This window comes from Argiope bruennichi, chromosome 8 (genome assembly GCF_947563725.1).
Source record: "Argiope bruennichi chromosome 8, qqArgBrue1.1, whole genome shotgun sequence".
In the NCBI taxonomy this organism is placed as follows: domain Eukaryota; kingdom Metazoa; phylum Arthropoda; class Arachnida; order Araneae; family Araneidae; genus Argiope; species Argiope bruennichi.
The window spans coordinates 59,234,059-59,250,250 of NC_079158.1; the positions used below are offsets into that span (position 1 = coordinate 59,234,059).

The 16,192-nt window shown below is 32.3% G+C and overlaps 1 protein-coding gene across 2 annotated transcripts in view; it reads left to right on the top strand.

The window, feature by feature from the left end:
• LOC129981048 (vesicular glutamate transporter 1-like) overlaps nt 1-16,192 on the top strand; it is a 475,319-nt gene that overhangs the window by 404,947 nt on the left and 54,180 nt on the right. For both annotated transcript variants that reach the window (XM_056091661.1, XM_056091662.1), the window contains exons 6-7: nt 11,149-11,236; nt 13,735-13,821. In XM_056091661.1, coding sequence (XP_055947636.1) covers nt 11,149-11,236; nt 13,735-13,821 — 175 coding nt within the window. The remainder of the gene's footprint in view (nt 1-11,148; nt 11,237-13,734; nt 13,822-16,192) is intronic.

Consider the following 16,192-nt stretch of genomic DNA (forward strand, 5'->3'; position numbering starts at 1 on the left):
GCTGGAAAATTTAACCTTCGATTCTTCAATAATTATCCTGACAGTCTTGGCTAACTGTCAAGTTGGTTTCTATTAATGATCTTTCTATTGCAGCAGATAAGATAATAATCCTGAGCAGAGTTCCATTAACTTGACCATTGTCCATTAATTTGACTTGCCCTTGAGGACCTGTAGTCGTCGGAGCAGTTTCCATGGCTTGTATACTATCATCCGTCACTAGCTGATCTTTGATATCCAATCATTTACAAAATTTTGCGAGAAAGTTTGACTACCCTAAGTCCCTTGGCACAACAATAGTTTTTTGCGTTCTCATGACGTATATTATGGCAATTTAGTGGCTAGATCTGTCGTAATATAGACGATTATGACAAGGCTTTACAATGGAAGCAAAAAATTGACAAACAATTAATGTCTGTCATTAAGCCCAATATTTGTCGCCAAATGTAATATCAATTGCCCAAATTTAGGGATGAAATTGAAGGATTCAAGCCAACATGATTGCGATATATAGGCGATGCAGCAATTATTGAGCATTTCTTTTTCGAAACTTTCAATCACTGTTTTATAGAAAGATAAAATATTCTCTAACTCACAGATAAAGAGAGATGCCAACGTGATTGCGATACACTGAGCGACGCAGCAACTGTTGAGCATGTTATTTTTCGAAACTTTCAATCGCTGTTTTATAGAAAGATAAACTATTCTCTAATGCACAGATGTAGAGAGATGCCAACATGACTGCGATACACTGAGCTATGCAGCAATTGTTGAGCATGTCATTTTTCGAAACTTTCAATCACTGTTTTATAGAAAGATAAAATATTCTCTAATGCACAGAAAAAAAGAGATGCCAACATGATTGCGATACATTAGATGACGCAACAACTGTTGAGCATGTCATTTTTCGAAACTTTCAATCGCTGTTTTATAGAAAGATAAAATATTCTCTAACTCACAGATATAGAGAGATGTCAACATGACTGCGATACACTGAGCGATGCAGCAATTATTGAGCATGTCATTTTTCGAAACTTTCAATCACTGTTTTATAGAAAGATAAAATATTATCTAACTCACAGATAAAGAGAGATGCCAACGTGATTGCGATACACTGAGCGACGCAGCAACTGTTGAGCATGTTATTTTTCGAAACTTTCAATCGCTGTTTTATAGAAAGATAAACTATTCTCTAATGCACAGATGTAGAGAGATGCCAACATGACTGCGATACACTGAGCTATGCAGCAATTGTTGAGCATGTCATTTTTCGAAACTTTCAATCACTGTTTTATAGAAAGATAAAATATTCTCTAATGCACAGAAAAAAAGAGATGCCAACATGATTGCGATACATTAGATGACGCAACAACTGTTGAGCATGTCATTTTTCGAAACTTTCAATCGCTGTTTTATAGAAAGATAAAATATTCTCTAACTCACAGATATAGAGAGATGTCAACATGACTGCGATACACTGAGCGATGCAGCAATTATTGAGCATGTCATTTTTCGAAACTTTCAATCACTGTTTTATAGAAAGATAAAATATTATCTAACTCACAGATAAAGAGAGATGCCAACGTGATTGCGATACACTGAGCGACGCAGCAACTGTTGAGCATGTTATTTTTCGAAACTTTCAATCGCTGTTTTATAGAAAGATAAACTATTCTCTAATGCACAGATGTAGAGAGATGCCAACATGACTGCGATACACTGAGCTATGCAGCAATTGTTGAGCATGTCATTTTTCGAAACTTTCAATCACTGTTTTATAGAAAGATAAAATATTCTCTAATGCACAGAAAAAAAGAGATGCCAACATGATTGCGATACATTAGATGACGCAACAACTGTTGAGCATGTCATTTTTCGAAACTTTCAATCGCTGTTTTATAGAAAGATAAAATATTCTCTAACTCACAGATATAGAGAGATGTCAACATGACTGCGATACACTGAGCGATGCAGCAATTATTGAGCATGTCATTTTTCGAAACTTTCAATCACTGTTTTATAGAAATATAAAATATTCTCTAATGCACAGATAAAGAGAGATGCCAACGTGACTGCGATACACTGAGCTATGCAGCAACTGTTGAGCATGTTATTTTTCGAAACTTTCAATCGCTGTTTTATAGAAAGATAAACTATTCTCTAATGCACAGATGTAGAGAGATGCCAACATGACTGCGATACACTGAGCTATGCAGCAATTGTTGAGCATGTCATTTTTCGAAACTTTCAATCACTGTTTTATAGAAAGATAAAATATTCTCTAATGCACAGAAAAAAAGAGATGCCAACATGATTGTGATACATTAGATAACGCAACAACTGTTGAGCATGTCATTTTTCGAAACTTTCAATCGCTGTTTTATAGAAAGATAAAATATTCTCTAACTCACAGATATAGAGAGATGTCAACACGACTGCGATACACTGAGCGATGCAGCAATTATTGAGCATGTCATTTTTCGAAACTTTCAATCACTGTTTTATAGAAAGATAAAATATTATCTAACTCACAGATAAAAAGAGATGCCAACGTGATTGCGATACACTGAGCGACGCAGCATTTGTTGAGCATGCTCTATTTCGAAACTTTCAATCACTGTTTTATAGAAAGATAAAATATTCTCTAATGCACAGATATAGAGAGATGCCAACATGATTGCGATACACTGAGCGACGCAGGAATTGTTGAGCATGCTTTATTTCGAAACTTTCAATTACTGTTTTATAGAAAGATAAAATATTCTCTAATGCACAGATATAGAGAGATGCCAACATGATTGCGATACACTGAGCGACGCAGCAATTGTTGAGCATGCTCTATTTCGAAACTTTCAATTACTGTTTTATAGAAAGATAAAATATTCTCTAATGCACAGATATAGAGAGATGCCAACATGATTGCGATACACTGAGCGACGCAGCAATTGTTGAGCATGCTCTATTTCGAAACTTTCAATTACTGTTTTATAGAAAGATAAAATATTCTCTAACTCACAGATATAGAGAGATGTCAACATGACTGCGATACACTGAGCGATGCAGCAATTATTGAGCATGTCATTTTTCGAAACTTTCAATCAATTTTTTGTAGAAAGATAAAATATTCTCTAATGCACAGATAAAGAGAGATGCCAACGTGACTGCGATACACTGAGCTATGCAGCAACTGTTGAGCATGTTATTTTTCGAAACTTTCAATCGCTGTTTTATAGAAAGATAAACTATTCTCTAATGCACAGATGTAGAGAGATGCCAACATGACTGCGATACACTGAGCTATGCAGCAATTGTTGAGCATGTCATTTTTCGAAACTTTCAATCACTGTTTTATAGAAAGATAAAATATTCTCTAATGCACAGAAAAAAAGAGATTCCAACATGATTGCGATACATTAGATGACGCAGCAACTGTTGAGCATGTTATTTTTCGAAACTTTCAATCGCTGTTTTATAGAAAGATAAAATATTCTCTAACTCACAGATATAGAGAGATGTCAACATGACTGCGATACACTGAGCGACGCAGGAATTGTTGAGCATGCTCTATTTCGAAACTTTCAATCACTGTTTTATAGAAAGATAAAATATTCTCAAATGCACAGATATAGAGAGATGCCAACATGATTGCGATACACTGAGCGACGCAGGAATTGTTGATCATGCTCTATTTCGAAACTTTCAATTACTGTTTTATAGAAAGATAAAATATTCTCTAATGCACAGATATAGAGAGATGCCAACATGATTGCGATACACTGAGCGACGCAGCAATTGTTGAGCATGCTCTATTTCGAAACTTTCAATCACTGTTTTATAGAAAGATAAAATATTCTCTAATGCACAGATATAGAGAGATGCCAACATGATTGCGATACACTGAGCGACGCAGCAATTGTTGAGCATGCTCTATTTCGAAACTTTCAATCACTGTTTTATATAAAGATAAAATATTCTCTAATGCACAGATATAGAGAGATGCCAACATGATTGCGATACACTGAGCGACGCAGCAATTGTTGAGCATGCTCTTTTTCGAAACTTTCAATCACTGTTTTATAGAAAGATAAAATATTCTCTAATGCACAGATATAGAGAGATACCAACATGATTGCGATATACTGAGCACATAGAACCCTTCATAGTTGCCGTTCTTTAAATTCTCAAACAAATTTTCTTTTAAAAAAGTGATTTATTTCAACATGTCTGAAAACGTTTGTCTTTTAAAGTTTTTCACGTCACTTTTTAAACACTCTGAGTACTAAAACGTATTCTAACCTATTAAAGTAATTCAATAAATCCTCAAAAACCAATTCTATTTGTAAATAATATAATTACTGTTACCTAAGTTGACTATAACTATAAAGAATTTCATGACAACGAAATAAATTTTAAAACTTATTTTTCAGTAACATTTTTACTTCCACAAGAAAGAAAATCTCGCTTTCCTATCTGACAGTTGAAAGTATATAAGCTTTTCTCTAACAAACTTTTAACTCTGTAACAAATTGCAGCTAAATATCACTTTAATCTACAGTATGCCAAAGCAGGAAGAAATAAAAAGTAGAAAGATAGAAAACTCGTTAAAAATTGTTGTTTCAAAAAGAACATTTTTCTTGAAAAGGAACTTTTTCCCCGAGATACATTATACGATAAATTGTAACCGTTTCATAGGATTTTAACAAATACATACAACCCCTCCTTGGTACCAGACAAAACAAATTTTATTTCTTTGAAATGTGTTTCATCTCTCTTTTGTGCAAAATTTCCAAAAGCATGCTTTGATTTCCTTTCAAAAAGTATCACTAGTCTCGGTAACTTTTGTGTACATAAACCTTAACTATAGAAAATAAATATAAAGCGGACTTAAGAGATATCGTAAATATGATTTAGGATTTTCTGAATTTCTAAAAAAGCTATAAAAATGCGAAGTTTTGGCTTTATTTGAAGTTTTAGTTATATTTGTAGCTTATATAAATTTTATTTGGTTATATATGAAATGGGTTAAGTAACAATTTATTAGAATTTTCAGAAGGTATTTTCAAATAGCCGTCTTTGGCGACTAGCAGGATGGCAAGAAAAATATTGGTTGCGTTTAGTTTCAATTAAAACTTGATTTTTCAAGATTCATTCAAAAAATAATTTTAAAACTAGCTTCATATTATGATACACATTAAAGCCGAAATAGTTTAATAGCCTTACACCTGTTCTGTTAATTGTGCACATGAACTTAATTGTTTTAAGTCCAATGACAGTATGAACCTATTATAAGTGAAGCTGATACAATGGTGGGATGAGATTTTTAGGAACGTGTGATTGATTATATGATGTGGGATTTGGTTTCCACATAATCAAAAGACGCTTCTGGATAATAATTAACCCATTAACTGCCCTTTATTTTCTGAATTTTTCGGCCGAATAAGTTACATATACGCACAAAAAGTTGTGTAATAGTATAATTAGATTCAAATTATGTTTTATTTTGAAACTATTTAATATTTTTGAAAAAGAATATCGTTATAAAATTAACAATAAAGTCATTTCAATAAAAAAAAACAAAAGACTGAGCAAATAATAGATCATTACTATAACCTCTAAATTATATATATATTTTTACGGTACTTCATTATAATATAAAAAGCAAACCAAAAATATATTGATTAATATATGATAATTCTGTTCCATTCATCTTACAGACGAATTTTAGCTTTGCTCAGTTGTACGAAGCACAGAATACACACTATATACAATGCTGATTGATATATATAGAATGAAACAAAAATGTCAAGGGTACAAATATACTGTTACAAATCTAATGTTGCTTCCCAGCACGATTAGTTCAATCACTGGAAAGACCATTTAACGGTGAGCTCTGTTGAATGCTGATCAGATGCCGAATCATTGATCCTAGAGATTGGCAACAAATTTGGTGACTTTGGTGACAAAATAGGTAATTCTGGAAACTTCCAGAATTTTAGCGATAAAACCAATAGGTACCTATATATGCCTACTTGTTCCAAATCTTTCTCTGCTCACCTCCCGGGAACTATAAAAGACTGGCAGTCTCAAGCTGGTCAGTCGTGAAACGAGTCATAATCGAGGAAAGAGTCAATGGCGAATAGTTGGATAAGTCCGGCGAAGAGCAAGCGTTGTGTGGAGCTCAAGCGATTGCTGAATTGAGTTGTGAGCCGAGTCCTGGTGTCTGTTGTGGAAGCAGCATTGAGTTGTGTATGAATAGCCAATCGAGTAGTAGTGAGTCAGCATTTGGATACAACTAAAGCAAAAAGACAGAGATGAATTGCAGACGTTTGCGGAGACAGTAGAGTGAAGCTATGTATATTCCCTCATTCTGCTTAATTCTGTCTGGCCTCTTTGTGTACTGTGGTTGTTATTTCTAACGATTGCTACTTGTGGGCCACAGTTTGTTGTAGTGTGCTGCTCTGTGTTGCCTGTATTCGTCTCGGCTGTATATTTGCCATCTTTGTATTAGTGCCTTCGTGTTCAATAAAAGTCGTTGTTCGTTACTAAAGGACTATTTATTTCATCGATCGAAAAATCCGAAAAGAACCCTGGAAGTATCCGTAATAATACTTTTGGCGCCCAGTGGTGTACGTAAAATTCCAAAATCTCCAAATAGGGGTCGTGGCAGCTACTGGGTTAATATATTTATTATAAAAAGAAACAATATATTAACATTAAAATAGTATAACACTTAATTCATTTTGACCTCTCTATACAGAGGGCATGCAGGTTTCGATACATATGCATATACATTGATTACCAAAATTACTACAGACCACTGTTACCAGAAGGCAATCAAGAAAAGGAACCTAAATCCAGAAACAGCGAAAGGTGCTATCAAGAGGATTACTTTTCAGGCTTCACTATAAATACTCGTTGCTGCAGTCTGACGGAGTTCCAAAAGAAGATTCCAAATTAGACCAGAAGAACAGTTGGTGACATAACAGCTTAGAATCACCTGTTCTAGAACAACTGCAAGTTTCATATTGTGATATTCATTAAAGCTGAATTAATTTAGTAGCCTTATACTTATTCCGTTTATTGTACACATAAGCATCCTAAATGAGTTTAGTCCAATCACATTATGAAGCTATTAAAATTGCAACCAGTTCATTTTGTTCTAACTTTCGCGGTACTGTAATTCTACCTTTTTGATTCGTCATGTAAATAACAAAGATAGTAAATAGAATCTTTCTTCATTTGCTTTCAGCAGTGGAAGATAATTTCGTAATTAATTATTTGATGGAAAAATGAAAACGGGTTGAATTGCATTGCAACTTTAAAATTTAATGTTGAAAGTTATGCAGAAAAACATTTTTACAAAATTGACAAAACTCAGAAAAAAAATTGCTTGCCAATTAAATTGTTATAGTTAAAAACACCATTTTTTAAATTTTAAAATGATGTAAATATTAGTTCTGTGTAATAAAATGTTGGAGAATTGCCAAAATCTACCTTAATACTTTTTAATTAATTAAAATTTCAAAAAATCACTCCGAGTTGCATATTCCCACTTACTAAAGTATAGATTTGTGCTGAATTTGGTGGCTCTAAATCAAATGAATTATTTTGTGGGGCACTAACACACATACATTCTTCTTCATTATTAGTAAAAATTCGGCAGTTTATTTTCTAAGAATCTTACGCATTTCGAGAAGAAATTCTCTCAATCGTATTTAAAAATAAACTCAGATAATCAATAGTGGATCTTGTTTTAAGACATTGCTTCTTTTTCCATACACATCACAGATTTCACGAATAGCTTTTACTATTAAATACAAAAGGCGAATGCTCAATTTTATCCACTTGGCATAAGAAATTGCTATGAATTTGCAATACTACTTACTTCGCAGTTAACTTCCTTTTAAGGAAGAGAGTTTCATAAATAGCTCCTAAGAATGCTGACTGGATAAGAGGTCAATGACTTGGCGACCAATTTCCGACAATGACGAAAGTTCCAGAAATTTCTGGAATTTTGGCAATATTTCGATTAGGAGCGAAGATACAATTTGGCTGTAGAAGTTTTTTTTTGTTTTGTCATAGAAGCAATAAAGACAGAGTTGATCAGGTGAATTGAGCTCAAGCGAGTAGTTAAGCTCTCCAGCGAGTTCTTTCAAACACTTTGTACTATTGAATTTCTTTAATAGCGATTTCCTGCTTGTGTGCTGCTGTGATCTTGAATGCTGTTTTGTGTACTCTTCTGCTGTGTTTTCCCTACTATGTGATCTTAAAAAAATTTAGTATCTTTATCTGTTATTATTGGATTCTTCACCGCACACTTACTAGTAGAAATTTTCTGTAACAATATTCTACGATATCATCACAATATTGTTAAATATTCTGAACGTCGTCCAATATCATAAAGTTATTGTAGCAAAATTGTAGATAATCTTATGCTATGCGAATTCCATTTTAACCCTTAATAACGGAATTAGAATGCGAAATGAGCATCGAATTACAATGCATATGGTCTCAATTCTCAATCTAAAACTAAGCCATTAATAGAAGTCATAATTCGATTAAAAATTAACAAGTCATCCACATATATCTGAATAGACATATCAACTATTAGTCCATATATCCATGGACCTATAGTGATGAAGTAGCAAATGTTCGGACAGAAAGTGGCAGCTAATTAGAATATTGAAAAGAAATTGAGGGTATAAATGTCCGAAAAAAGACAAATACTGATTTTTATTTTTTTAAATTTCTTTCTTAGTAAAGGCCAACTGTTCAAAATGCAATTACCGCCCAAATTTGATCTGACTTGTAAAGCAATTTAAAAGATTTTCTCGTGACGTATATGTGGATTTGAATGCGACAATTCAAACCGGTGAAGAATTAGATGTCCAATGGGCATCCTGTATCTGTAAATTAAAATATTTTGTATGACACGAAATAAGAACGCTACGGTAGCCACATAGGCGTCTTCATTTTGTGACCAAAGAAGAAGATGGTCAATATCATCAATTTTCTGTAGCGTATGCAAGCCTTTGTGTACGTTAAATCCATCTATGGTCAAATGTCCTCTTGTTAGTATGAATCCACCATATTCCGAAATTGGGAGCTTTGACTCGAAACAATTCTAATGTAATTTCTAAACGGAATGTAAATTCAACTAAGCTAATTGGAAAAGTTTGAATCTTTATTTCCGTAAACGTAGGATCTACGGTTTAGTTTAATTAACATCAGTTGTACAGTCTATACAAGGAACTATTTTAATGTTGAGATTTTATAATTTTCAATCGTCTGGCAATAAAAGTGATGTTTCTATTTGAAATAAAGTTTTAGAAAATAATTCACTTTTCTGACTGGAAAAAGACTTGAGAGTTATCTTAGTACGTCACACTGCTAAACCAGAACTTTTACAAAACACCTTTTTCGAAGGTCATCATTCATCTGGAACTTTTAAAAAGCAACCCTTCAAGCGTGTTAAGGATTACACATAGTACCTTGAATCATCGCCAATTGTAGCTATATATTACAATGATATTGGCACCGGAAATTCCCGACAATACAAGTGTAACGGTGTTTGCTTCCAATATATTTAATGTAATGTTTATTTATAAGGAGAAATAATTTTTTTCTATTACATTCGAATTAAGGTAATGTTTTCAAAAGTTTCACTATTGCTTAATAATTTAACTGTTAAAACTTCTGGTTGCAAATTCAGAAGAGACTGGTTTAAACTGGTTGCAAATTTAATTCCGAGAGACAGCAATCTCATGTTGAGAAATAAGAGTTTTTGAAGATTAATCTTCGTCGTTCACAAACTTCCGTATTAAATGGTCTCGTATTTACCAATTTTTGTTGGATATATGTTTCAACCAAAACTGATAATGAAGATAAGGTAAGAAAATAAATAATGAATATAGATACGATTTAATCAGATTCAAAGGGGACAATTTCAATCAAGGGAACACGAAATTTAAATTCAAAATACAGCCTTTTTATGTGTTGTTTATGTGAAAGCACACTTTTGGAAATTAGATGATAAAAAGAGGCTATTTGGATTTGAGAATTTTAACTATTATCAACTAAAAATCTCATTTAAATCAAAGTTTTTTTTTCTTCTTACAATTGTACTTAAAAGGTTTCCTAAATTATAACCACAAAAAAATCGTTGTCAAAGTAAAACGCAATTTCAAGCTGTTTTTTTTATAACATATGCAATAGATTATTATTATGTATATTTCACATAGCTCAGTCTAGTACTTACAGATATTGATTTTTTTTTCTTTATATATGATTTAAAAAACCTTTTTGATTAAAATGATGATGAAAATATATATCCGATTAATACCCAGTTTGCAGTATGATGTATCACTAGGAATTTGGCTTTAAGTTGATGAGAACCTGTAGACAATTTATCAAAGTAAATGTTTTTGCATCTTATTCAAACTTATTATTTCTGTCTTGAGCCGCACAATCACGCGGTAGCGAGATACCTCTTTCGGGATCGGGAAATGATGGACTTAAGACCTTGTTTCGTCAAAGATTTATTTTGTATGTTGACCTCCTCTTTCAACAATCTGCCACTATCAAACGTTCTTTGTTAGTGACGCATTGGAATATAGCGAATAAGCTCAGGTATTGTCCTTGTCATCTGAACAGTGTTAAAAATTACGGCATTCAATCCAAAAATTATTCTGATGCAACTTCATAACAGGACGTTATGTAACTGATATTATTTGTATGTACGTATCAATATTATAAACTATTAGATAAGAAACAAATTTTATGGACTAATAGATAAATGTATTCGGCGAAACGAACGAGATATATCTCTTCAAGGAATGACCGACAAGTCTCTGAGAGCCAGAATTTGACCTAATTAACTTAGACGTATAAGACATATTAATAGAGATCTATAGTTTTTTTACGTATATTATTGTCCAAAGCATTGTGATTTCTTATTTCCTAAATCACTTCTAATTTGTCCAAGCCGATGAATGGGTTAATTATTCCTTGCAAATATTGGGGTTAGAATAAATAATTGGAATATTTATTATTTGTTGAATTGCACGAACACTCTAATATATACATACAAGATAGCTGGTATATCATACATGAATGAAGCACTCATCAGTATTTCTGTATTTATTCTTTTAGGGAGTGACCTATCCTGCTTGCCACGGCATCTGGAAGTATTGGGCCCCTCCCATGGAAAGAAGTCGGCTCGCAACCATAGCATTTTGCGGTAAGTCGTCATATTTTATTCTCTTTTTGGTCCGACTTAAGAATAATATCTGCACGCCAAAGTTTAATTTTTTAAGTGATTTCTCATAAAAGGTGGCTATTTTGATACTGTTTTTGCGATTCTAAAAACTGTTTGCTACTATTTCTTGGAAAGTTGGTACTATTATATCACTAATGTAAACACATTCGCTGCCGTTCCGACTGGTATTTGGACCATCTATCTAATTTGGGGACATCTTCTTTGCTATTTCTTAATTGGAGTAGAGGTCCTTTAATTATATAGATGGTTAGGTACAATCAGATATTAGGTTTGATCTATTGACAAATCACCAAACAGTGAACATGTTAAATGTTGCCACTTTTTTCCGATCAATAGTGTTCTTTAATAATAAGTATTTAGATCATTGATCTTGTAAGGTATGGTCTGTTGCTTGATCATTTCTAGTAGCATCTACTATTTTTTTTTTATTGCGTTAAAAAAACTTGAAGAAATTCCATTAGGGCACATATTATTTTATGTTATGTTATAGAGAGATAAAAATCTTTTAGGGTTTAAGTGTCTGAATATTTTATGAAAGTATAATTTTTCTTTTGCCTTAAGTAAATATGAAATACCTCTGCATCTTAATCAAATAATGCATTTATTACGGAAATATTCTGTATTTCAGTTTTTTTAAAAATAGCAGACGAAGATAATCATGTTCTTTTGAATATTAATTCTCGCGTAGCTTGCCGATAATGATTTTTTGTCTATAATTCAAGCTACTATAGTTCATATTTACTATTTAATTGTATAATCCCTTCTCTACCACAGTTAAGAAGAGGTAATCTATTCAAATAGATGATCCAAATCACAAGTGTAAATCATGACATAAAACATGTTAAAAAACTAAATATCAATAATTATAAATAACTACTAATAATAGTTGAAAGATGCAAATTCATTTAGAGGTAAAAATCCATTGATTTCCATTATAGAGGAACTGAGAATTCTCCAAACAAGGGCAATTATTTATTTTCCCTGTTGTACTTTTAATTGTCTTTATTATTTATGCTATTAATTCTTAAAATTTCCTTTAATTTTTATTTTTATTTATTTATTTGATAATAATTAAATAAATTAAGTGGTTGTGATAGTGATAACATTGGCCTCAAGGATGAGTGACTGCAGATTCATTCAATAATTGTTTCATTGTGTATGTAAGTTTGGTACAATTTAATTAGATGGCACTTTCTGTATGGTAAATGAACTGTCGTTGATAATATTAAAATTACATTGAATACGTCTTTTGTACAGCCGATCACCCCGCCACCGCTTAATGAAGCAATATCAACAGTTCCATACAATACTTAAGGCATTTTTGGATTATGCGTCAATTTTGCATCGAATTAATAGCCTCTTTCAATGATTTAATTTCAACTTATAAGTTTGGAAAACTATAATTCGAAACTCGTATAATACAGGGACCACAATCAAAAGGTTAAAGGGTGGATCCGATACAGCTTACGACCCCGTCATTTGATTATGTTTCAAAGTAGTCTGACATCCGACACAAAATAAACCTTGCATATCTTCAAAGAGGGGCAAATGTAGAAAATAAAATCAATTCAATATGGTTGTGATGTCTGTGGAAAATGAGTTATATTATACACATATTTAATAAAAAGCAAAATTTTATTAGTGTATTATTTTTTACATCTATAGTTTTTAATTTGCAATTCATCATTAAAAATATTACGGATCTTAGAATCAATTATTTCTAAAATATATTAGCAGATGGCGACACTTGTATGGAGTCGAAATTTAAATTAATAAACAGATTGTCTGATATCGAAGTAATTCTGTGTCAACTTTGGCGTCAATAAGTAAGGAAAAAGGAGTTCAAAGTGCATGTTTGATTTTCTTCATCATTTTGTAAAACACAAAATGCTCGTGCACAGGACTCTGAAAATAAGAACCGGAGCACTTCTGGCTTTCATGTCCTTGTTCAAAGTCCACAACTTTTTTATGTTGAATTAAATTCGCAATAAATTCACCTCCTCCCTTTATTAGAGATGGTGCAAGAAAATTGCAAGGAGACCACAATCGCTATTTTTATTGGTGAAAAATAATCACCATCTCTGAACAATACTTTGATTTTTTTAATACTTTTTTTAGGAAGGCAGTTTGAAAAAGATGTGAGTGCGAACATAAATAAATCCTACGGATATACGAAAATATTTAATAAAAATAACAATTTATTTATTTTTATAATTCACAATTTTCATAGCATTCAATTAGTATGAGAAAAACATATAAACTGAAATAAAAATATTCTTAATAAATAATGCTGAATTTCAAACGATTTTTTATAGGCGATGAAATTTTGAATGAAATATTGCCAATTATGGAATAGATATTCCTTTTCGTTATTTAAATAGAGAAAAAGTTGCAGTGTGACAATAGATAAATGATGCAATTCCTTACATCCAAACATTACTTGTTCCGTTCTTTTTCAGGATCTTACGCCGGAGCAGTCGTGGGAATGCCACTATCCGGGATGCTAACGGATTACATTAGTTGGCAAGCCTGTTTCTATATATACGGTGAGTTTCATTCCAAATTTATTATTTATTTTAAATAAATTATATATTTTTAACCGAATCTAAAAATTTAGGACAGCAATAGTTATCTTGAAATTGTCAGGATATGAAGGATTCGTTTTGATACCAGAATAAAATTTTTATTATTTTTTCTTTCTCGGATATAAAGTAGAGAGGAAATATTGTAATCGTCCACAAAGTTCAAACTTCTCGAATTTTTGAGGAATCTCCATGTTCTAGACCTAAACCAAAGAACACGTTTTTCGCATTATGTCTGTCTGTCTGTCTGTGAATACGATACACTCAAAAATGCTTTGATTTAGACGGATGACATTTAGTATAATGATTTTAGACCAGATCTATAGATTTTTTAAATCAAATTTTGAATGAAATCCATTCAGAGAAACTCTGTCTGTATGAGAATGAACTCAATAACTGCAAAATTCAAAGAACTAGTTAGCTTAAATTTGGTCATCTAAAATATAGATACTTGTCAAAATCTGAACTAAATCAGTCAAAGTGTCCATTAATTGTTGGTCTGTATTTTTGCATGCATTTTAACACAAGAATTAAAATAACGAAATTATTTTAGCACTTTTAGCACGTTCATTAAATAAATGAAATTTGATATGTATTCTTATGACTAACTGTAGGTATTGTAGCTTTATTTTAGACTAGCCGCCTTTGGCGACCAGCCGGTTCGCCAGTATTACCGCTCGCTACATTTTTCAATTAAATATTTTAAGTAACTGGTCTCTTAATAGATTCTCGAACAAAACATTTTTAATCTTCAAATTTTGATAGTCATACCAAACTTATACTGTTGTTTAGATCGTTTCGTTCAATTTACTATATATGTTACGGCCAAAGCCCGAAATCGGCCAGATCGCGAATTGGCCGGCCAATTCGCGATCTGGCCAACGTTGCTGTAAACTTACCGGCCAATGTCCGATCTTTTCTTGATTTCGGGCTTTGGCCGGCCAATTCACGAAATGGCTGGGGACGATCGGCCAAAGTAGAAAGAAAGGAATCAAGAGCACATTGTTTTACACCCTGTTAAAAATGAAGTATTTAAAAATGAGTACTTCTGTGTACTGTTTTTTTAAGTACAATTGTTTCAGAAACGAGTTCAAATATAAGTGACACCTCTGAGTTAAAAATAAGCTTGTAATATATAAAAATATGATCTCGTGTTATTCTGTTCTCATATTAAAGCCATAATAGAAATTATTCAGTGAACGTATATACTTTAACAACGTGATAGCGTGAAGATTAGATTTGTGCCCTTCAAAATGGAAGAATTATATATTGAGCAAAGGCGTTGCGTATCGTGTATGAATACAAAGGCAAATTTAGTATTCAGTTTTCAATTACCTTTAAGGGTGATCCTTAGTCTTTTTCTGCTCCATGGACCTAATGTTAAAGATCCCAGATCACATTGTCTCCCGAAATGTCGCTTCAAAAAATATGAAATTTTTTGCAAAGGCAAATAACAAAAATAAGGGCTAATTAAAACAAATATGAAGGACAAATAGTTTTGTTATTAATACCATTTAAAGACATTTCTTTGTTGGCACCATCTGTCGAATTTCACCTACAACATGTCCTTATTTATATTTTATACATGAATCTCATTATATTTATTTACCACTAGTCGCCTTTGGCGACCAGCCGGTTCACCTGTATTAATGATCGCTAAAATTTTCAATTAATGCAAATTGCTCTCTTAGTAGCTTTTTCTGCAAAATATTTTTGAGCTTCATATTTTGGTAGTTATGATTCAGTCGTACTTTTATGTAGGCCTTAAACAGTTCTGTTTCATTGTACTACTTTCCCTAATGTTCTGTCAGTATCCATAAAATTTCTACTTTAAACTTAAGTGGAAATGTTAAACTGCAATCAGTATAAAAGCTTTTTATATTAAAGCTAACCATGTCTTTTTTTTAAATATGAAAATTGAAATCAGAGTCGTTCAGCAGTGAAATCTGACCGATTTATGAAGTTTTTAGGCATAAGTTTTAGAACTATCAACATTTTTATACTCACAGGCCAATCACTGTCTAGAAACCCTGCAGAGGATTAGCGTATCGTCATTGAGACAGTCGGTGAACTGGTCTAAAATCGCCAGTTTTTATAGAAGAGTGATATTGAAATTTCATAAATCAGTCAGTTTTAGTGATTGATTTAGTTGGTTGGAGTTCAACAATTTTTATTAAAAAGATTGGTGTCTCAAGAATATTTTGTTAAATATGATTCAAAGGGTAGAGGACCTAAGTAAAAATTTAAAATTCCTGATTCGTCGGAGCATTTATTGACTAAATATAATTATTTAGCTAATTTAGACCATTTTGTTAGCAAATGTATGCCCCAAATG